The 24,259-nt window shown below is 42.2% G+C and overlaps 1 protein-coding gene across 2 annotated transcripts in view; it reads left to right on the top strand.

The window, feature by feature from the left end:
* The window catches only part of PPARGC1A (PPARG coactivator 1 alpha), a 663,089-nt gene that overhangs the window by 187,278 nt on the left and 451,552 nt on the right, over positions 1-24,259 (top strand). The window contains exon 2 of one of the 2 annotated variants that reach the window (XM_049709463.1): positions 10,331-10,395. The exons of the other annotated variant lie outside the window; for it this stretch is intronic. Coding sequence (XP_049565420.1) covers positions 10,378-10,395 — 18 coding nt within the window. The 5' untranslated portion in view covers positions 10,331-10,377. The remainder of the gene's footprint in view (positions 1-10,330; positions 10,396-24,259) is intronic. 2 annotated transcript variants of the gene reach the window in all.

A 24,259-nucleotide genomic window follows, 5' to 3' on the forward strand; every position in this document is an offset into this window, starting at 1 on the left:
TTAAGGTTCATCATGAAAAAGAGTCTTATAAATCCTTTAACCCAATTCTAAAATTGATCCCTTAAGAAAAGTTAAATATCACCATTTTTTGTAGATTGCTAGATCACCACAAAGATAATTCTTTTTATAGATACAGATGGTGCCCTTATGGAAATTGCATGACAGTAAGTAGATGCCAATAGAAAAAAAAATGACACGTTGATTAGCTAATAAAATGGTTTTCAGTAGAATTATGCTTCTTTGTCTAATTTATGGTTTATTTGAACTTGTGATGCCCTGTTTTCATTTTGGCTTTTTAATAAGTGTTCCTTTAAAAACTTTTAAAGGGTAAAATAATAGGAATTTGATTGTCTTGAGCATAAAATGCTAATCATCGATTAGCAGTGAATCATGTCTATAAAATTTCCACCTCCTCACCCCCGTTCTCACCCTAAGCCATTCTTATGAATTGATGAAGCTGAACCAATTGCCAGCATGTTGAAAACATGGCACTAGACTGGCAGTTAGAAAAAAATGAGCCAATGAATATGCTATTGGCCAATTATTGATATAAAAATAACTGCTCAGGGTATACTCAGGCAAGGAGTATGGGGAGGGGAACCTATGTTTACTGAGTGCCTGGTGTGTGTCACGTCCTAGAAACAGCCTCATATTTGGGACCCTGTTGGTGCTTTTTTCTTTTCTTCTCTCTGAGCTGTATTGTACCAAAATAATTACTCCTCTCTCCCTCTTTTTAAAAAACATCAGTTAAAAGAAAAAGAGTGCAGAGGCATTTTATCATGGTATCAGGACACGGAAGGCATTTGAATCTTGGCATCCCATTTATCACGTTTACCACGCTGTTTGTTGGTGGGTGCGATGTTGAGAAATGTTGCCCAACCTCTTCGAAATGGCATGTGAATAATCCCGTAATCAGTGTAATATATGCTGTTATGGGAGTAATCAAGTCACTCAGCTTTGAAGTAAGATCGAATTTTTAAAGAGTGTCTGATGAATGCAGTTTCAGGTATTTAGAGGAGGCTGATGTTACCTGGACTATTTGGGTCTTCTGGTTGAACAGGGAGAAAAGTACTTCAAGAAACTGAAGTGGACCATTCTAAAAATATCCCGATTCAGGATAGATTTTCCTAGCAGCCATGGTACGCAATTTAAGATTTTAAAATTAAACACGCCTGTGAGCTTTTGAATTTCGTATTGCCGAAAGCTGAGTTGGTTGGAAGTGAGGGGTGATGGTGGCCTCTGCTTAGTCTGAGGGAGTATTTGCCCACTCCCTCCTCCACTGTGCTTTCCAGGTCTTGACAGGGTGGGGTCTACCTTGTTATACGAGTCTTCACTTAAATGTTTCTTCTTCGGAGCTGTCTTCTCTGAGCACATTTCCCCGCTCCCGGGAGCCCTCTCTCTTCCTCTTTTATTTTTTTTTTTTATTTTTTTTTTTTGCCGTACGCAGGCCTCTCACTGTTGTGGCCTCTCCCATTGCGGAGCACAGGCTCCGGCCCGTGCACGCTCAGCGGCCATGGCTCACGGGTCCAGCCGCTCCGCGGCATGTGGGATCTTCCCGGACCGGGGCACGAACCCGTGTCCCCTGCATCGGCAGGCAGACTCTCAACCACTGCGCCACCAGGGAAGCCCCCTCTTTTATTTTTGATTTTCTTCATGTGTCTTATAACCAATAGAAATTCGTATTTACTTGTTGGCTTTCCCTCTTCCAGGAGAATGTAAGCTCCTTGAGAGCAGGGGCTTTGTGTGGTCCATCCCAGTATCTTCAAGACCCCAAATGGCTGCAGACACCCTGGAGACATTGATGCAAGACTGATTGAAAGAGTGAAAGCTCCTTTCTAAACCCAGGGCCCCAGGATTCAGGCTCAGAAGGTCCCCCACCAGGTGTACCATTTGCATTGCTGATGGATTCAGGGAGCGGCACAGTCTCCCTGCCAACACACACCAGCTCCTCCTGAGCTCACCTCTGGGTGAAGGCTCACCTAGTTGGTCCTGCCCCAGGTGGGAGGCTGCTGCTGATGGGGCAGCTCCGGTTCCCAGCCGGGCCACCAGCCAGCAGCAGTGACGCAAAATGCTGCGACTGTCCCTGCTAGTTAAGCGTCATGTTACTTTTTTTTTTAAGATTTAAATTTATTAATAAATTTATTTATTTTTGGCTGTGTTGGGTCTTCATTGCTGCGCATGGGCTTTCTCTGGTTGTGGCGAGCGGGGGCTACTCTTCGTTGTGGTGTGCGGGCTTCTCATTGTCGTGGCTTCTCTTGTTGCGGAGCACGGGCTCTAGGCACACGGGCTTCAGTTGTTGTGGCTTGCGGGCTCCAGAGCGCAGGCTCAGTAGTTGCGGCGCACGGGCTTAGTTGCTCCGTGGCATGTGGGATCTTCCCGGACCAGGGCTCGAACCCGTGTCCCCTGCATTGTCAGGCGGATTCTTAACCACTGCGCCACCCCGGAAGTCCGAGCTTCATGTTACTTAGGACATTAATTTCACAAATAACTCCTGCATCTTGGTTATGTTCTGTACGTGATTTGCAGGTCTTTAGTGGTCCAAATCCCATTAATACCAGAGCCCTTGCACAAAGCCTTTTGTATTGACATGGGTCAACTTCATCTGCGGGTTTGTGTTCCCGTCCCCCCACTTTAGGCTTCTCCACAACTCTTGCTTTTTCCTCTCATTCTCTCTCTCTCTCTCTCTCTATTTCTTTCTTCCTCTCCTCCCTTCCTCCTTCCCTCTCTCTCTCTCTCTTTGCCTTGGAGAATGGGAGAATGTGGGTGATTCCTTCCTCCTGAGATTGAATTCTAAGCATGTGAGGAACAATCTTGGCCCAGTTTCCTCCTTGCCTCCCTCTTTTGCTTCAGTTTTATCAAGTGCACTAATATTAAGTAAGATCTTCAGGAAAACCCCATATATAAAAATCTTCATGTGCAGGTAGGTAATTTTTGGACTGATCACTGGTATATCAACACATCTCTACAGAATTTCTTTTCCTTTTTTCCCCAGCATTGATCTTCTGTTTATGAAAGTGATGCACACTCACTGTGAAGCTTTCAGATGTTAAAGGAAACCCGGGGTGGCTTTAAGTAGCAGGATTCCCCATGTAGCCAGAAGAGGATTTGGCTTTCAAGAGAATAATTAACGAAACTCATTTTTAAAAAAATTTTATTTTATTTATTTTTTTATATAGCAGGTCCTTAATAGTCATCAATTTTATACACATCAGTGTATACATGTCAATTCCAATCGCCCAATTCATCACCCCCCCGCCCCCCCGCTTTCCCCTCTTGGTGTCCATACGTTAGTTCTCTACACGTGTGTCTCAATTTCTGCCCTGCAAACCGGTTCATCTGTACCATTTTTCTAGTTTCCACATATATGCGTTAATATACGATATTTGTTTTTCTCTTCCTGACTTACTTCACTCTGTATGGCAGTCTGAGCCCATTTATTGAAGAAAATTGGGGAATTACCTGTCCTGGGGAATGAGAAGTGTTCAGATGTAGCCGACACTTCCCCCAAATGCGGTGTGTTTCCAGAATAACGACTTCTTTTCTAGGAAAAGAAGTTGCTGTGGTCCAGTGGATGGGAAGCACTGCCACCAGGCTTTCTTGGTTTGCAGAAAATATGCCCAGGTCTGCCTTTTCAAAGAAAGCCATCAGAACCAAAGATGATATAGATTCCTTATCTTTTGATTCATTTATTCTTAGAGCAAATCTATATTTCCTGAAGTCGGTTCCACTGAATGACTGTCATATAGGATTTGCCAAAGGGTTCCAGGGTCATATAAGGTGGGAAACACTCATGCCATTGTTCACATTTCTTGGAGCTATGTGATTCACATCCATGTATTACAGAACAGGAAAACCTGAAGTAAAGACCCATGTGGCTTCATTTTCATTTGTTGTTTCTAAAACTTATTTGACTGTGGACTTTTTTTTTAAAGTACCATCTGGTATTCCATAGAACTCTTTGGGTCAAAGAACAAAGAAAACAAGCAAAAGCGTTTACTGTATCCTTACTCTAGGTGCACAGCCCTTTGTTGGGGGCTTTTGCATTTCTGGTGTGCGTGTTTTTCCTGGATGAGAAGATGAGGGAGGCACGGACTCATCTGTCAGTTTCCTTGTGCCGGGCACTGTGCTGGCCACTCTCCTTGCCACTCTCCTTGCCTGACTGCATTTGAACTCCACAGCACCTGGGATCCTCACTTTGTAGATGAGCATCCTGAAGCTCAAAGCGGTGATGTAACTTGCTTACAGCCACTCAGTGAGGCAGGTGGTGGAGCTGAGGGAGGAGCATGGTTGTGGACCCCGAACCAGGGCTCTCAATGGTTCCAACACCCATGTCCTTCAGCACAGCAGACACAGACCCCAGTGCACCCTTCCGACTCCGGGTACCCTTTAGAGGCATTCATCAGTTGCCCTTTAAAAGAAACTGCAGTCAGATTGCACCATTACACACAGACCCCGCTTGGTGAAGACTGTATACCCTTCACATGCAAATAACTGGAAATTAAGTGTGTGATGTGTATATATGCATATCTATATCTATTTATCCATCCAACCATCCATCCATCCATCTACACACACACACACACACACACACACACACACACACATATACATACATATATATATATATATATATATATATATATATGGCTTCCCCAGAGCCCATTACCGGGCCTGAAACATAGTAGGAGCTTGGCAACAAATACTTAGTGACATGAAATGGAGAAATAAATGCTGTAATGAAGTATGAGTTCATGTTCTTACACTCCCTAACCTCCTCTGCTTTGTTTTTCTCTGAAGAATTCATCACCACCAGACATATGTGTACTTGTTTTACATTTACTTATGTATTTACTTACAGGGTATCTCCCTACCTTTGGATGTACATTCCTTGGAAAGTTCTATAGGTCATTTATTCACCACTGTGACTCTAAGGAAGGTGCTCAGTAAATATTTGGTGAAAGAATACATGGTTGAATAGAGGGTTATTTTTTTTTTACCATTAGTTCTACTTTTCCAAAATTTCTCAAATTGCTTTCTTTATTCCTCTGCTTCTTTCTCACGAGTAGTTAAAATCTACTTAGGGCTGTAAATAAAAGTCTACATTCTTAGGTAATTCAGTGGATCAAATACTGAAGGGCTCTGGGTTCATGGGCCTGGGTTGTTTGCAAGGCAGAAACAGCTGCAAAGCCTGTGTACAGGAAGGTGTACAGTCACGGGGACAGTATGCAAAGGCCACTTTCTGCTTTCTGCCACCACCCGTCACTCTCCCAGCACAAGTCTCCAGGGCAGAAATCCCAAGTTCAAAAAATAAAAATCCAGACAGCATCTCTACTTCCCATCCACTAAAACCACACCCCGCTGGGCTTCTTAACTCAGGATGGAAAATGTTTCAATGTAATTAATCTCCTTTGTAATCCTTTGAAAACCGTTCTTCTTAGAAGGGGTCCATAGATTTCATCTGATAGCCAAAGGGATCTAGAAAGGATAAGGACCCCTGAAAAGCCTTGACTAATATAGAATGCGGGGAATATTTTTGGTTAGTGCTTAGGTAAGGCAAAGGGTTGAAAAATGGGTTTCCTTTAATCTTTAAAGTTAAAAAAAACTATGTGTGCAGTATTTACCCCTGCTGTCCCTGCTCCCCACCTGTAGGTGGGTGCATTAGAATCTCTTTCTTTCTCTCCTCTCTCTCTCTCTCTCTCTCGCCCTCGCGCTCTCTCTCTCTCTCTCTCTCTCACACACACACACACACACACACACACACACACACACACACACACACACACACACACACACACACACACACACACACACACTCCACTCCTTGATGCCAGGAGTGCTTCTGATATCCTGCAGTTTAAGAAGGCAGGTGAAGCCCTGTTCCCGGGACAGGATGGCCCTTGGCTACGTTCACTTCTGCAGAGCGGAGCGGTCAAAAATAAACAAGGGACCAGTGCGGAATGCAGAGTGCAGCTGAAAGGCATCCTGCCAAAATGTTTTCCAGCCGAATGGAATGGTAGAGATTGAAGCACGCCCAGCCCTGACTGGATTACCACAGCCCCAGAAGCACTTTAATCTCAACTGCTGCTACTTGGGGTGGGGAGGGAGCTGGGGGAGGTGAGGTGATGATTGGGTGATTGAGATGTGTGTGTGCCACGGAGGCCCTCAGAAGCTTGAGTCTCCCAGCCTTGGGGCTGGTGCTGGGAATATGAAACTACTTGCTACAGAGATAAAGGGAGGGATTCTCAAGTATGGGTCTGTTGATAACTTCCCTTTAATTTGGATTCTGTTGTGTAAAATCTTTGTCAAAACAGGCTTTTAGCACGCACAGCCTGGTGGTGGTAGATTGTGTATCAGCGGCTGATTGTATCCAGGGGATAAACCAAAGCTTTAGATAGGGATACATTTTCATAATGGGTGTGTGCTGGGATGGGGAGATGAAGGAAAAAAAGAGCTGACTTGTTAAGAAGGGATCCTTTCAAAGCTAGAAACAGCAAAGTAGAAGGAGAAAGAAATGGAATAGAGCATGAATGCTGTAGGACCACCAGAAAAATATTACTACTGTCAAAATGAATGGTGTTTATCCAGTTATATACTCGTATCTAACGTTAAACTATCTGAAAAAATTTAAAAGCCCAACCTTGGAAGGAATTTATTTTCTTAGGCCACAGAGAATAAAGCAAACCACAGTAAGCAGTGATGAATTACACCCAAACTGAAAAATGGGAATACACTGGATTTTCTGCCCACCTGGGGCCCAGAGTCCGTACGTAAGGGAAGATGTCCTGTGATTCGATATGAATGTCATGGTCATGAGAGTGACAAGATGACCCCGCAGGAAGGCTAGCAGGGGAGTTGAAGATTGAGAGGCATGTGTGGGTCTGGAGAGGTCCAGCCTCCGAAGGTTGAGCCGTTCACACTTTAGGCTGAGGGAGAAGGAGCACCAGGGCAAGGATTCAGGAATGTGGTCCAAAGGGAGGTCAAGATCGATTTGCCTGGCGTTGGCATTTTAGATGGATGGTAGTGATGAGAGATGAAGGAAACGGAAGCAGGAAGAGTAACAGTGGAAACACTCTCTATTACCCAGAGACTCTCCTGGTAGGATAAGATAAAGTGTGTGTGTGTGCTGATTTTGGAGTGATATTTATGAAAACAGGTCAGAAAAACTGACCGGGAGGCAGGCATAGAGCTCGTTGGAATGGGAGTGCCCATGTCTTTCTGTGTACTTGGGATGTATCAACCCGTGTGCATGCAAGTAAGTGGCAACATTTATTGGGGAAGCGTCTAGGTGGAAATTCATAGCTATTATTTTTGTGGCCTCTAGCTACAAGAGCTAACAGGTGAAGATAGTCTAGAGACCCAAAGTGGGAAAAAATGACATTTTAACATTTTTGTCAGGTAGGCAATTTAAAAATAAACTTGAATTCAATATATACCATTAATGCTAGAGGTTGTGTTATAACAATGCAAAAATGTCTTCTCTTCGATAGCAGTTAAAAAAAAAGTATGTTGTAGGGGGGGCTGGGAACCATATATAGAGGAGGCATATGTGGCTCTGACAGCAGGCCCCACAAAGCTATTGAAAACATACCACGAGTCTGCCCTCCAGAATTAACACTGTAACCTATGTCAGGAACTCACTATTATCCTAATATCTGCTTTTGGATTCTGTCCAGTCCCATTAGCGATTCCCTTGTTGATTACTCTGTTACTCGTGAATGTTAATTGCTTCTAAATCTCTTTGGATGTTCAGATGCTTGGGGAAAAAATTGTGACTGGCAAAGGTACGAGTTTTGTTAATGTGCAAGTAAATAAGAAATCTGTTTAAAGGCCCCACTGAAGTGTCTGTAACTCAGGACGTCATAATCAGCTGATGTGGCATCTTTCTTTGCATGTCTGTTGTATGTTGGTGGCGTGATCATGCATGGTGGTGGGGAACAAGCTTTTGGTGTTTCTCCAAAATTAGCATGCTTGTAGATACGGTTAGATAATCAACTCCTTCCCTCTGGGATTTCGTCTTGCTTCATTGAAATGACCTCACTACTTTTGAGATAAGCTTATACTTAGAAAGTGGTATGAAATCAGAAGATGTAAAAATATAATTTGGCCCATCACCTGTAGGTTGATCTCCATAGTTTCCAAACCGGAAGGCAGCCTGGAAATAACCTTCTTAAGCTTTCTTATTTTACCATTGGGAAACAAAGACCCTGGAGGGTGAAGAGCTCAGGGCCACAGAGCAGCCCACAGTGATGCTGGTCGGAGAGCAGGGTTACCTGACTCTTGGCCCAGTGCTCGAACAATCAAGTGAAGGGAAAATGCTAAAAATGGGTGTTTATTATATTTTTCAGAAACATTTCATTGACTGTGAGTTTTTTTCCCTTTAGGTGGAAAAACCTATTATGAGCCAATTTTGAGATGTATTTGTTAGTAATTACAACAGTATCCCAGTGAGAGTAAAACAAGATGCAGGAGAAAGGCAGAGCACCCAGTTCAGCACTGTGATTCATTCATTCAGCCAGTATTTATGGGGTGCCTTGACCTTAGGATGGATTTAGTGGTGAACAAAAAAGTCCCCACTCTCATGGATCTTATATCCTAGTGGGTGAGGCATAGGGTAACAAAAACAGGTAAAGACCAGTAATGTTAGGTTGTGGGGAGCCTCGTGGAGAAAGAGAAAGAACAGTAAGGGGATGGAGCCTGGTGAGTTGCAGCTGTTTTATTTTATTTTTGGTGTTTTGTTTTAGCATTTCATAACAGCTTTATTATGATTAACGTGAAAGAAAATTCATTCATTGTAAGTGTACAGTTCCATGATTTTTAGTCAACGTACAGAGTTCTGCAACCATCACCACAGTCCATTTGCAGTCAATCTTGGCTCGCTCCCTTAGGGCCAGACAACCAGTGATCTGCTTTCCGTCTCTAGGCATGTGCTTTTCGGGAAATTTCATAGAAATAAATGGTAACAGTGGAATTGTCGGGTGGTAAGTTTAGCTTCATGGTGAAAGAATGTTTCCCTCTAAGTTTTGGAATAAGACAAGGATATCTGCTCTCACCATTTCTCTTCAACAGAGTACTGGAGGTGAGAAAAAGAATTTAAAGGCACTAGACTAGACTGGAAAAGAAGAAATAAAACAGTCTTTATTAGCATACTTTTTGATAGCAATGCAGCTATTTTAGAGGAGTGTTCAGGGGAGAAATCACTGAGCAGGGATACGAACAGAGATCATGGAAATACCTGCAGGAAGCTTTTCCCAAGAGAAGGGAACAATTGGAGGGGCAAAAGACCTGTGATTAGGTATTTGGGGACAGGCAAAGAGGTCAGTGTGGCTGCGGACGTGAAGATAGTAGGAGAGATCATGACCCTCAAATCATGGGCTTGGGAAGACTCTGTGTCAGACATTTTTAAGGAGACACAGTTTTTAGCATTTCTGTAATCCCAAGTAGTATGGTTCATAAACAGAGCCCAAACTCATCTTGTTGGAGCACATTCCCCAAAGGAACCATCCTTCTGGGACTGGTGTTCACAGCTCACCAGGAGTGTCCAGAAACCATCAAATCTTTCCAGAGTGTTTTAGATCAGAGAGATTGTTACTGTTTTCGAATCACTGAACCATAAGATTATAAGTATCTTGATGACGGGACCTGTGTCATACACATTTTTGTGTCCTCCAAGAAAGCACATGGAGTGCTAAACTTAAACATAGAACTCAGTAAATACTGATTATTTGGTCAATGCGTGAATAAATGGCCTGAGAGTGGTAGAAAGGATGGGGTGTCCTAGAAAGGGTTGTTAAAAATACACCCTTCTAAAAATGTTGTTAGCGAGATTACTTCTGAAGCTTCTGACTTCCTTGGAATAATTTTTAAAGACAGGTCCATATGCTGACATGTGAACATAAGTATGTATGTAACAAACTGAACAGTAGTAACATTATTTTCAGGCCAAATTTTACTTCGATGATTGTATTTTGTCAATCTAATATTTCCTCCTGTTTAGACGGATATGGAAAGGTTTTTTTAAACTTTTCTCTGGTATTAAAGGAATATTGGTCTCTGGGCTCTTTGGACCTAGTGCCATTTAGCACCGTCTTACTCTGGGTAGAATGTGTTTAATACTTTGAGATCGTGGTGGAAATTACATGGGAAATATCAGTCCCCAAGGAAAAGATGGGTGGTCAAATTGCCTTCTGACAGGGAAGATGAAAGTTGTAATTCTTGTCCTCCTGTTACTGAATTCTCTCATTATAACAGACCAATAATTTATTCTCCTATTGCATTTCTATATCCCCATCTGCAAAGTGGGGGTAACACAAACTTACCCTCTGCCTTTCAGGTTTTTTGCGAAAATCAGTGAACTAATATTGGTAAAATTGGAGCCCCATGGATGAAGGGTACTTTGTAAGTATAACCACATTATTGTCATGTTATGTTCTGTTACTCCAAAGTGCAAATATCAGATGTCTGTTTTTTGCCATATTAGGGAATCAGTAACACCAAGTTTCACACCCAGATATTGAGAATCTGACTTCTTTTGAAGACTTTAACTTTTCTGAACTCTCTAATGGTTTGTCAATATGTTGGATGTAGAAGAGCCTGACCCACCCCTCAAAATATTTGGTTAATGTTTACTAGACAATTTGGAAGAATACATGTCTGCATATTGTGTAAAAATGTTGATATCAACCCTGGATATGAATGCAAGGTATCTGTATTTATCTTCCCTCACCTCTCTCTCCCTTTCTTTTTGATTTGCGTTTAACTCTGTGTTTTGATCAGTCCATTTGTGTCTCAAAGAAACGATTGGTTTCAGGGAGACAACTGCATGTTTCACTGAGGTCAGCGATGTTTTGTTAATGATGAAACTGAACAAGACATTCCTTAAGTTGCTAAGTATTGTGTTTTCAGACTTGGGTTTGGGGAAGGAGGCTACAGTGGTGAGCTAAGTGTAGATCACCCCTTTGTGACCTTGTGACGGCCCAGGTGACTTGCGAGTGGACTCCTGTCCATGGAATGGCCGAGGCCTGCAAGCCACAAAACCCAAGAGCAGGCAGAAACTGTATAATCCTATAGCAGCTGCTTCAACTGATTTTCCCTGCTGAATGGGACATATTTTTATCTTGTTAGGTCAAACAGTGCTCTGGTGTTGTGTGAACAACTGTAGATTGGCCAAAGACATGCCCAGCTTAACTCATGGTATATATATTTTTAAAGGGTGGCTATCACCCTTTAAAAACTCCAGAGAGAAATTTTAAAAGGGTTGTGACTGCTTAGCGAAGCCCATTTTAGTGAGACCCCCTGGGATTTCCAAGGCTGTAAGATCTTATATCTGGAAGGGTCCATGCATGTCTCATCTCTAGTCCTATTTCTTGGCCAATTCTAAGTATTCCATCTGATGGGTACCCGAGCACCCCCAGAGGCTGACCTACTACCCCGAGAGGCAACTCTTTTCTGTTAGAGCATTCTTTCTTGAGTTGAACCCAAATCCACCTCCTGTGTATCTTCCACGCTCGGGTCCTAATTTTACTATCCATCCCTACAAAGAACCAGCCTTCCTCCTCCAAAGTGACACCCTTTTTCAAGTATTTGGTGGTACTTATTGGGTCCCCCTGCCTCAGTTCCCTCCACAAGCAGAGCTTGACTGCTTTGACTTCCCGACTCTTTACCCCTCTGGAAGCTTCTCATTGTCTACATCTTTCTTAACAAGCAGCACTGAGAATCTCCCTTCTGCAGGCCTCATTCTGCATCTCAGAGTCAAGAGATCTATTCAGAGGTCTGGAAGAGAATGACCTCGCAGGAATCGTCTGGAATCCCATGCGCCCATGGATTGGTTTGAGTAAGGACACAGCAAAACCCACGTCCCTCTGTGAGGTGCAGATGACTGACAGGGAGAACGTTGTTCTGGTTAATAATACAAACTGCTTGCCTCCTCGATATGCAGCAGTCGCCTACTAATTCGTTAGAAGTGAATTAAGGCTGTTTACTGATGTTTTAAAGTAACTGTCAGAGTGAAAAAAAAGAAAAGGTTCATCCTGGATGAGACCACTCACCTACTTGAAAGTTGCTGTTTATTTTAAGCCGAGTGCATAAATAATATATTGAGATAAGAAGGGTGATTTCAAGCATTAGAACACGAAGCCTCCTGTTTACTAACTGTCATTGGGCTGAAGAGAATTTAAACAGCTCTGAACCTTTTTGTCTGTGAATGAAAGGCATGAAATTAACTTTCATTTCGTAGTTAGCAGAAAGCATGATTAAGGCAGTCTTGTTGATGTGTCTTCTGCCGATCGGGGGCTCTTTTGCTATGCAAGACAAGCCTGGCGACAGAAACAGGGGTTTGAAACAAGACGCTCTCCCCTGCGCTGCCACCACCCCTAAGAAACATAAACAGGGATCTGTCTGGGACACTGAGTCAGTGTGTTCTGAATGTAAAGAGAAATAGTGGAAGAATCCTAGGCTGGGTTCAGGGGCTCTAGTCCTGACCACCAGGAGCTCTGTCTGAAACTCAATTTCTTCCCCTGTAGAATGGGCATCATAGCATCTGCTCCCACTGTTTCCCAGGAAGACGGTGAGACCCCAGTGATGTCATCTTTGGGAAATGGCTTTGAAAGGCATCAGGTGTCCTATCTGGGCAGGACAAGGCTATGTTTTAGGTGACTTACGTGGAGTGGCTCATTTCATCTGCCTGACAAAGCTATGGGAAAGGTACTGTGATTATCCCAATTTTACTACTGCACAACGTGAAGCTCAGGAAAGCCAAAAGGACTTGCTCCATCAACTCGCAGCTAAATGATTGCAAATTGGGATTCAAACACCAGGCAACTGGAGGCCCGCGTTTGTGTTCTTCGCTATCACTTATTTGGGAGAAGGGGCCAGGTTTTCCTACATAAGATTATGCCTCCCAGTCATGCTCAAGTAAATGAAACATATTCCTAATAGCCTGGACCAAATTTAGCTTGAGAAAATGCAGGTATGCTTCTCCATGAGTGAATATCAGCAAGGAGGATTCCCATTGGGTAGGGGTGTAGCCAACGGTATGGATTAATTATATTTTATGTGTAAAGAGCCTGGTGATACTTAGATGAAAAGACTAAAGTGAAAAGACCTATTACTTGGAATGCTTTCAGAAACAAGAAATTTGATTTACCTTTTGTCCCTGTAAACTTGAAAGTGTGATAGCCTATTTTGGAGTATAGGGAGAGTGTTAGAGAATGAATAGAAAATGTATGGAATGTTTAATTTTGCATGATTATATTTCATATTCGCTGAGGTGATGGTGGCAAATAGAAGTGCATGATAATATCACAGCATACTTATATTAGATGTTTTGATGAAATACTCTGGGTTTTACAGTCTGATACAGGAACCCTTTGGGATAGGTCCTTATTAAGCAGATGAATAGGAATGTATTTGTGAATGTATTCGCGTCATTGAAAATACGTAATTTGTATAACTGCTTTTTAATTTATATTTTACATTATATTTACTTGAATTTCCAAGGAGGAAAGAGCCTGAAGTGATTGGTGAAAACAAAAATGATGTGAATTTGCAGATCTTTTCCCTTGAAATATGCTCAGTCAGTAGCGGGGTCATATTTTAAGGAGTGGCAAAAATGGGGGTCCGATTTACTTTCGATTTGTGAATGAAGCAGTTCAAAAATAAGATCATTTCCATAATCCCAGAAAAATGGACAGACTCATGAGAAGTAGTCAGCTGAGGGGAAGACTAAATCCTGCATTTCCAAATTGCAAAAATCTCAGCAATTGCTGTTGTGCCTTAGCTCTTGTTAATACAGTAAGACAATTGCATAATTAAATACACTGTGGTATTTCGATAATTGGAGACTCTTGTTTTTTCATCCCAATATGCCACTGGCTGGGGTTGGGAAGCATATCAGTGTTTTAGGGAGGCTGGATCATTCTTTCACATCACGTCCTCTGCAGTGTACTGCGGCTCCTCTGGCGGTTCTGAGACACTTCCCTTTCGGGTTATTTTTAGCTGGTTATATTTAGACAAGGTGAAATTAAGCAGGAAGTCCCCCAAAGTCTGACTTGGCCGTGGGAGTTGAGGATCATTTCACTAAAAGGGTCCCTGGTGCCCTCTAGATCTTCCTAGGAAATAGTTGGTGAAAAATGAGCTGAAGATGAGTGCTGTTTGGGGTAGGGGAGCACCTCTTTGGGTCAGAATTGTGAGGTGACTTAAAAGAGTCACTGAGTGGGCACGCTCCAGAGCTGGGGTCCTGGGTTCAAACCCTGGTACAGCCTCTTACCTGCTGTGCGGCCCTTGGAAGGATACGAAGTCTCTCCTGTGTGCTTATTGGTAAAAGGAGACTCTTGGCCTTGTTGCAAGGCTTAATTGAGTTCATATATGGAAAGAGCTTAGGAAATGTGAGGCAGTTTGTAAGCACCCAGTACATGTTAGCTAGTATTACAATATTAGGCAATCTGGGAAGAAGTTTCATAGTCATCTAAATGTGGCAAATCTTTGAGGAAGAACAAATAAGTAGATTTATGGTTTTATCCATTCAAGAAATATTTACTGAATACTTTATCTATCACCATCCTGGGTGTCAAAAAAACAAAGATGAATAATATTCATTCCCTACCTTGAAATAGTTCCATGGAATTGGGAAAATAGACATGCCAATAGATGATGATGATGATGAAAATAATAGCATTTAAACAGTGTCTGGCAGATAGTAAGACATTTTAGTAGGGACTGATCTGTCATCACCGTGTCTCTGGCACCTAACACATGGATGGATAAACGAGTGGCAGGAATTTGGTTTAAGATTCTTTCGTTCGAGTGTCAAAATGGTTTACTAGCACAGAATAGGTTCCTAGCTGAGTGGTCACTTAGCATATAGCTGGGGTGCGATACATGCTTGGTGAATAAATGAAGGAATCAATGCATACATAACATTGACTGTAAGCTTCTTCTCTTTAGGATTACTACAGTCAGTTTGAGAAAGCAGGTGTATTTGCTAAGGTTGAGTACTAGGGCCAACGCTAGGGTGATACAAGTGAGCACCTATGGTACAAAATTGCAGGAGGTGCTTACTCTCGGAGTTGTACCGGTGCCAAGGAGGCATTCACCCTCCGAGAGTCCTGCAGGTGCTTCCTTAGGTGCCTCAATTTCCTCACCCTAGTCCAGGCCCCGATGACTGTGCTTCATTTGTACGTGCGTTTGAACATTCCCCCCAATTTTATTTTGAAAAATTTCAAAGCTACAGAAAAGTTGAAAGAACAGTAAAAGGCACACTCTGTACACCTTTTACCTGTATTCATTAAGTGTCAAACTTTGGCCACAGTGATAATATCTCTCTCTCTAGACATGTCTTTGAACCTCATGCTAATTCACCAGAGAAATCATGTACCCTCCATGTGCCCCTGCTTATCATGCACATGTTAAATTTACTTCCTAAATTCTGCATCTAACATTATAAATTTGGAGGAAATATCCAAAAAGAGCATAAGAGAACTTCGCCTAAATATTTTTGCAAGTTTAGAAACTGCTGCTTGAAACTTATTTTTAGACTATTTATACTACTGACTTATTTAGAACACGGCCAATGTAAGATGCCTAAAATTTTAAAAGGTTAGAAAGTTTTTCTGGATGCTCTTACGTTCTCTTTCACAGAGGAGAGATTTTCTTGAAAAGGCAAATTTCCTTGACCATTATTTTTCTGAGAGCCTTTCAAAAGTAGACGGTAGTCCAAATACTAATACAATGCGATCATCGTTTCCCACGTTAAGGATATTCACTGTAAGGGGTGACTTTGTAAATATAATATAGAGGCTGTTTATACATTTGGCGATATGATCTCCAAACTGTGTGTGGCAGGATTCCCCAGAAAGTTGCGTTATTTCAGTGGTTTTGGAAGTGCTTTCTGTGAAGCATAGGGAATCTGGGAGGGGACTCAGGACCACCATGGATGGTGGCAAAGGGGGAGGGCAGAGGAAAGGGAGTGGGACCAGCATTGGAATCCAAGCCACTCGCCCCTGTTGCGTCTGAATAGCTCTGATATTATGTGCTTTACACTGGCATCTGCCTAAGAATCAGTTTTCAGGAAAGCATGCTAAAAGTAAAAAGAAAGAGCTTGGAAACCATAGCACTGGCAGCTAGGAGATAAAATAGGAAAAATGTATGCTGCAATGTTGGTTGGCAGTGAGAAATGATAGCTGTCAACTGGCAGGGTGGAAGAGGTCGGAAAAGCCATGAAAAACAGACACAAGATCTAAGATACAGTTGGTGTCTAGGAGTATAAACAGGGTCAAATGCCCATACATAGCCTGAGGCAGTGATTCTGAAACTTGAGTGACTCCTGGTCTTTAACCCAGAGATTTTGATTCAGTAGATCCAGGGAGGGGCTCATAAGTCTGATTTTTTTTTAACAGTCACCCTGTACCACACAGATAAAAATTGCCCTAAAGTCACGTCTATAGCATAGGATATCATAGGGCTTGTCATTGATGAAGATGACTGAAGTTGTCAAGAAAATGTTATATTCAGCCCAGTATAATGTAGCCCTTTTTCAACTTCAGGGACATTTTAGGATGAGTTCTTTCCAAAATGCTTAAAATAGAAAAGATTATCTTGAATAACAGAGGTGGAAAGAGGAACAAGTAAGTAATTATACTGTAAAGTGGACTTTACTAAGTCCAATGGGAGAGGAAAGAAAGTTCATGTCTGTCTGAACCCTGTGGTGGGTTCTTGGAAGAGAGAACTTCATGGTGGGGCCTCATGGCTTAATGGGATAAGTGTAGGCTGTGGAGTCACATGGACCTGGGTTTGAATCCTGACTCTCCTATTCACCGGGTGTAGGACCTTAGGAAAATTTACCTAAGCTCTTTAAGCTTGGGCCCTCCTCATAGGGTAAAAAATGAAAATTAAATTAGATGATATATTCAAAGGATGGAGCACAGGGCTTGCAAAGTAATAGATGCTCAATAAGTGTTTGTAATTACTATTGTGTCTATTCAAAATGGACCTTAACATGGGTAGGCTTTTAAGAAGGCAGGAATGAGGGTGTGTTGTCTACTGCTTTGTTTTTGGCTTTTGGATGGGATGGGGAGAGGAAGCAATAGAATATCCTCAAGAAGAGGAACAACATAGGCAAATCCTGAGGCAAGAGATGGCGTATACTTGAATGCCTTCAGTGTCCCCAGTAGTGTTTTTCATGTAGAAGGTTCTAGACAATACCAGTATTTTACAAATATTAACTAATTGAATCCTCAGAGTGACTCTGTGAAGTAGGTATTATTACTTAACAGACCATAAAGCTGGGACACAGAGAGGTTAAGTCACTTGCCCAGGATCACACAACTAGTAGTGGCAGAGCCAGGATTTGAATGCGGTCAGCATCTGTACTTCTAACCACGCTGCTGTGCTATTTTAACAATAATGATTTATCTCAATGTGTATGAGGAAAATACAGCTAGCACAATAAAAACCATGGTTTTATAGATATTACTGCCTAGAACAATAGTAAAATTTTAAAAAGTAACTTGATTTAAATGAGTCATATGAAACAATTAATAGTAGGGGTGACATCTAATATGACGAAAATCCTGTGTCTGGTTCCCAGATGATTTTGGCCTGAGAAATTCTGGGGCAAGGAGAGATTGGGGCTATGACAGGAGACTGTTGCCTTTAAATCATTCTTGTGTAAAACAACAACAATTAAGTTCTGGGGAAGAAGCAAGTCTCTTTACCCTCGGAAAGGAAGCGTGGAGAAGGAAGTCCTTGTAGCTTGCTGAGTTCACTCCCATTTCTGGCAGCTCCTTTGGGAAGGGGAAAACATCTGCTCCCCCCACCACCCGCCGCCGAACGTCTGTGGAGTGGCCGGACTGAGATCTGGGCTGTTTGGGAGATTTTTAGTTTTTCCTCCTCTTCTTCCACTGCCCCCCTTCGTTCTCTTCCTTCTTTTCTTCTCTTCTCTACCTCTTCCATTTCTTCTTTTTACTGTGCATGAGACACATTCCAAAGAGGCCATGCCCCAAGAATGCAAATGTGTAATGCAATTCAATAGAAAAAGAGTTGAATCCTCTATATGGCTTTTTTTTTTTTATCATCTTTATTGGAGTATAATTGCTTTACAATGCTGTGTGAGTTTCTGCCGTTTAACAAAGTGAATCAGCTATAGGTATACATATATCCCCGTATCCCCTCCCTCTTGATTCTCCCTCCCACCCTCCCTATCCCACCCCTCTAGGTGGTCACAGAGCACCGAGCTGATCTCCCTGTGCTATCTCTATATGGCATTTTAATTTACCTTCGGCTTTCCAGGATGGCACATGTGTCTGCCCCTGAATCTTTCTTTCCGTTGGATATTTAGATAATCCTAAACCAATCCATGCCTAGTGTTTATATTTGCAGGAGAGTTATCTTCCTAACAACCTGTGTGAGGCTAATATTAAAATGAGTTGGCATATCCTGGGCAAATGAGCACAGGAGTTAAGTCTGTAAGTTGCAAGAAACCAGTTATTTTTAGGCAATGCATTTTTGGATAATTCACAGCCCCCCAAACCTGGGTGTGGGTAGGATGGCTGCCCCTCAGTCTCCAGATCTGGGTCTCATATTTAGAGATGACTGGTCTCCTAATCCAGTCCTGTGTACTTTCTCTGTCTTATCCTGAGGACAAACATCTTACCTCTCTATTCCCACCACTTAGTGCTTGGCATATGGTGTGCATTCAGTACATTAAACTTATGCCCATTGGTTAAGGAGTGATATCAGTAATCCAGTATTTCTTGTTTCAGATTGTGTTTCAGCACATATTTACTGAGCACTTACTACATGTAGGCATTGTGCCGGAGGCTTTCATACCCTTTGATTCTCTCACAGCCCCCTTCACCTGTTGACAATGGGAGATCGAGGCTCAGGGAGGCCAAATGATTTAAACAAGACCACACGTTCTTAGCTCTGCACGATTCAAGGCTGGATATTCTGATTTTCAAGCTCAGTTTTCTATTTTCTTTATGCTACTCTCCTGGGCCTTGCAAGTGTTGAGTGGGTTTCCCCACTCCCTATTAAACTGGACTCTCCTCACAACTGACTCCCCGGGATCTCAATAATCAACTCCCAAGTAGAAGGAAGGTTTCTCCCTCTCTGACTGTAAATAAAGAATCTTTCTTCATGGCATGAGACTCTGAGTGTCATCAAATGCCACTGCCCACAGTGAGTCCAGGAACGGAAGCTTCCCTCAGAGTTTCCAGTGGGGCCTGCCCGTGAAAGCACCATGGGATTAGTCCTGTATACGTGCCCCAGACGCTGTTCCAAGGATGAAAATAGTTGTCACAGTGACTAGAAAATTGAATTGGTTAAACCTTCTGGTTTTAGATTGTTTTTGGAGAGTGAGTAACTCTATGATTTTTTACTTGTCACAGGCTAAAAGGAAAAAAAAAAAGTAAGAGTGAAACTTCATAGCTATTTTTCTTCCCTGTATGTTCATAGTGGTTATTTATATCTGGGAAGTTTCCATTGGGATTTAGTTCAGGATATAGACTTGGCAGGGTGGCTTCTGCACTCCGTGGTGACATTTGACAGACTGCAGGCAAGGCAGGATGGATTTCTAATATCTAGATGGATGGATTTGGGAACAAAGTGTTGGGATTGTACTGTATTATGAAATGGATTTATTGATCTGAATATAAAAGTGGCCCATTGCCTGTCAATATCAGATCTGCATCAACACATTTGATAAATAAGGGCTCCCACCCCCGTACTTTGTTTGCTTATCAACTGCACTTGGCAATAACAATAAAAGACTCCAGGTGGTGTGTTGTGAACACACACTTATTGCACTCGTCATGTGCGCTGCTAACCTTAGGGCCCAGTTTTGCGATCCTGCATATGTTATAACCACCAGGAGTGCACTGCTGTGCCTGACTTCTCCCCCCACATTAGACATTCCCCTGCAAGGTTGTGTTTCAATGTCAGCCTCACCATTAACCTTGAAACGCTGTGCCTATGCTGTAGGCAGCATCTTCGTTTTCCAGATGAAGAAATTAAGACACTGAGTGGTTAAATGAGCTACCCAAGGCCACACGGTAAATCTCGAATACAGCTGGGATCCAGGCAGAGGTGTCATGGTTCCTGGGAGAGGGTAGGACACTTTCCTTTTCTGTTCTTCCGGAGTAAAAGGATCTGAATTTGCAAGGAGCTTGCCCGTGATATACTTTCTGCCCAGGTGTAGTGAGGCTGCCATCTTATCTCTGACTCGTTTGGGGAAGAAATCCAGGTCCCTGTGTTGGAAGCAGAAGGTTCAAAATATGCTTTATTTGGTCTTGGTAACCACAGACCAAGGTTGGATGACAATACTCATGCGATAGTTCTTACCATGACACATGTATCTTTCAGGGGCAGCTATATGCCCAACTAGTTTTTAGGTGATTTAGGGGGACAGAGAAACAGAAAACACAGTTCTTCCCCCCAAGTGTGTACATTTGAGTTGATGAGAATGGTTGAATGCCAGTTGTATCCTCAGATACCTTCATTTGTGGGCTGGTGGGTGAAACAGGCCCTGTGACTCCACTCACAGGACCACAGCACAATATTAATAAGTGATATTAATAATGATGGCAGTGATTGCACTGTTGCTACATGAACACTTTGCATACACTTACTCAGCCAGTCTCAGCAACTACCTGGAATAAAGTTAACAAAGATGTTTGAAGTCAGCAACCCCTGGGTGTGCTGTGTGGGTGCAGGTCTAATTCCAAAGGTAGAGCTGATCTCTTTGGTGTAAATTAGGCTATTGTCTTACTTTTGAGCCTCTTCTGGAACTTTGAATTAAAGTCACTTTACTCTGTCATCACGATGATGATGAGCTGGGATAGAAAACCAAAGAGATGATTGACTATCAGGCAAAATATAGAACTAGAACTACAAGCCTTGGGGGGTAAGTGGAGTTTTAGCTAGGAAAACTTCTGTTTAAACCTTTGCAGTTGAAAATTCATTCTAAAGGATATCATGGAAAAATGCTTATATCTCTGTTTTCGTGCCTCTCTCTTTTTGTGGAACCTCAGCGTTATCTTTCTGAAGACCAGATTTTTTTTTTTTTTTTTTTTTTTTTTGGTAGGTTGAGAGGATGTAGGGTTGAGAGGATGTAGGGCATTAGCCAACTGATGATTTTTACTATGAGATTTTTGACATTATTTTACTTCAAATGCAGTGAGTTAATGAGCACATTTCCCACAATCTCATTTGCATCCCTTGTTCCAGGGAAAATTGTTTAGTAATATGCTTTTGCTTTCTCTCCTCTACCCCTCAGTCCATATTCCACAAGACTCAAAGAAGAAAGCCAATTTCACCTGCACGTATTGTTGAACATCCAGATTCCCCTAGAGGGTCAGCTCTAATCGGTTTGGCATGGCTTCTAGGAATCACCGTTTCTAAAACGCACCCTGAAAAGCTGATAACAATCTTTACTTCTAACGGGCAGGTGTTCTGAGGCCCACACTTTGAGAAACAGTGTTAGAGGCAGAGGAGTTGGTACCTAGACAGATCCCAAGTGGAATGGGAGAGGTGATGTGTGCTGGACGGAAGTGTCCCTTCTCCCAGAAGATGGTTTCCTGGTAGTTGGGTGGTGGCTTTTAGTCAATGACTAATTATACAACCTTGTAGGAAATTCAGAGCATGTCTATTACCCCAGATTCAAGTGTACAAACATATACTGAAGATAATTTCTTGGGGCTAGGATCTGAATGAGAAACAGTGTTAATACTGATCACTGGGAAATATATTTATTACAGGAGCTGATTTTTTATAGTAAGGAGAATTTATTTCATGCAGAGAATGTATTATTTGATTGATAGGATCAGATTATAGGAAGTCTGTGAGAAAAGAAACAGTAACACCAGCAAATTATCACATTAGAGTTATTCATACAGCCATTTGTATACCATGTGAATAAGCACTCTTGGAAAAATTTTGTGATTCTGTCAAATAGAGGAATTATTCACAGAGAACATTTTCATTATTTTCAAAGCAACAACATAGTATGGCTGAGCGTCAGTGTGAGTGTGTGTGTGTGTGTGTGTTGGTGTGTGTGTGTGTGTGTGTTGCACACGGTTTGTGGGTAGATGTCGACAAACAAGCCATGAACTAACAATAAAACAACAAATTAGCAACAATTTAATTAAGCGCAATTTATGTCAAAGTATCTGAATGGGGATATGATTACATAATTACATGTAAAACTTTGAGGGAAAGAATAGACATTTTTCTTTTCTTATATTCAACTCCGCATTCCGCCATGGTCCGGCAGCTGTGTTTTTGAGCTGCCAAGCTGTGTCATGAGTTGGGCCAAACGTTTTCCGAGGGAATGGTCTGTGCGAGCTGGCGGGCTGTTAAGCCGTCTGTGGTCCTCGTCCCAGCAAGTGAGTAAATCAGAGTTGTAAGTTGCAAATATGCCTCACGTTAACTTCTGCAGAGTAGGGAAGGAGCTGGGCATCACTGAAAATCTAGCTCGGTGACGTCTCTCGTGGCAGCTGAATCAAGGAGGTGATGGAAAGTTAAGGCCTGATGGGCCATGGAGCTTCCACAGGGCATGAACTCGGTGTACTGTGCTCGAAATGTCACATTCCAAGAGGTCCTGGAATTAGCAGGCTCAGTGTCATATCGCGCTGTGGGCTCGGCTCACATGATGCAAGCTTTTGCTTATCTGACTGGGGCCTAAAATAAGATGCTCCAATGCTTTATTTATGAGCTCTGGGCCACCCAGGCCTGAGATGTAAGTAACCTTGGGGTACACAGCATTTGATCACTTCAATTCCCATTAACTACCTGTTTCTAAATGAGGAAAAGCATTTACCCAGCACATTGCGTTATTCATGAAGACACAAAAGCAGCCTGTTGTGCTGTTGCTGCGGCAGATTTCCATGTAATGTGATCCAGCTGTTGAATGCTGCAGTGTAGGTGTCTAATGTTACGTGTCTCCTTCTCTTTTTCTTGTTCATTTTCTTTTTCTCTTTCTTTTTGTTACTTCTTCCTCATTTTTTTTTTAACATTCTTAAAAAGAACCTTGGCCAATTCCAGACATCGTTAAACATGTATATCAAGAAGTTACAAACTGTTCCCCTGTTTAACACAGAAAGTCATGAGTTGGTGGTAGAGAACCATTTTACATAATAATGGGAGCATCTAGCACAGAGTTTCTCAGCTTTGGTGCTATTAATATTTCAGACCTGATCATTTTTTTTGTGGTGGGCGGCTGTCCTGTGGACTGTAAGATGTTGGGAGCATTTCTAGCCTCTGTTCACTAGATGCCAGCAGCACCTACCCATGGTGACAGCCAAAAAGTGTCTCAAGACATTCCTGAATATCCCCTCAGGAGCAAAACTACCCCTGGTTGATCTAGTATGACAGCTAACTGGGTCTTTGTTAATGAAAAATTTTACTGGCTCTGAGATGTACGGATAGAGGTATGAGACCTGGATTTGGAGGCAGGAAACCTGGGTCTGAATCCTGGCTCCAACCCTAACTGTCACTAATTAATGTGACTCTGGGCAAGACAGTTAGCTTCTTGAAGCCTAAAATTCTCCACCTGTTAAATAACAATAATACCACTTAACTTATAAGGTAATTGAAAATCAGTGAACTCATATGTATAAAGAATATGGCATATATACATGCTCAAAAACAGATGGTCTGATTATATGACCTGACATAGGAAATATTATGACTGTCAGTTTAGACATGCAGAGAAATAAAAGGCAGTCCTGTGGGCCCCTTTCATCATGTGTTGCTCAATTCTGGTTTCATCTTTTTTTTTTTCCTCTCCCCTTCCATCCCCCAGCCATTCTTTTTTTTTTTCCCCCCAGCCATTCTTATATTCCAGAAACTGACTAACTATGGCCAAAGGTGTGAAACAGGGAGAGTGGAAGGAGAAATGGTGAGGTGAGGAGAACAGTTTCCCAGTGGGACCTTTCTATTAAGGAGCCCCATGAAAAGGCGTGGGCAATTCATTTAGCTTCTTGAATGTGAAAATATGGAAAGATTGTAAAAACAAAGAAACCCTCAACACACCATTAATCTGAACCCCACTCCATACTCAACAAATGCCAAATCCACCTTGTGGTTTTTGCTTCAGGAGGAAGTGAAATCTCTTTCCTTATTCCGGAACGAAGGTGACAAATGTTAAATCTGTTTTCTTAGGAAACAGCTGAGAAAACAGTCAAAATGATTCCATGTGACTAGCACAATTTTCTGCCTGGGTCTTCAAAGTCTGAGTCTCTTTTGAGCTATATCTAAATCTAGAAAT

The sequence above is a fragment of the Orcinus orca genome, chromosome 4 (assembly GCF_937001465.1).
Source record: "Orcinus orca chromosome 4, mOrcOrc1.1, whole genome shotgun sequence".
Lineage (NCBI taxonomy): Eukaryota > Metazoa > Chordata > Mammalia > Artiodactyla > Delphinidae > Orcinus > Orcinus orca.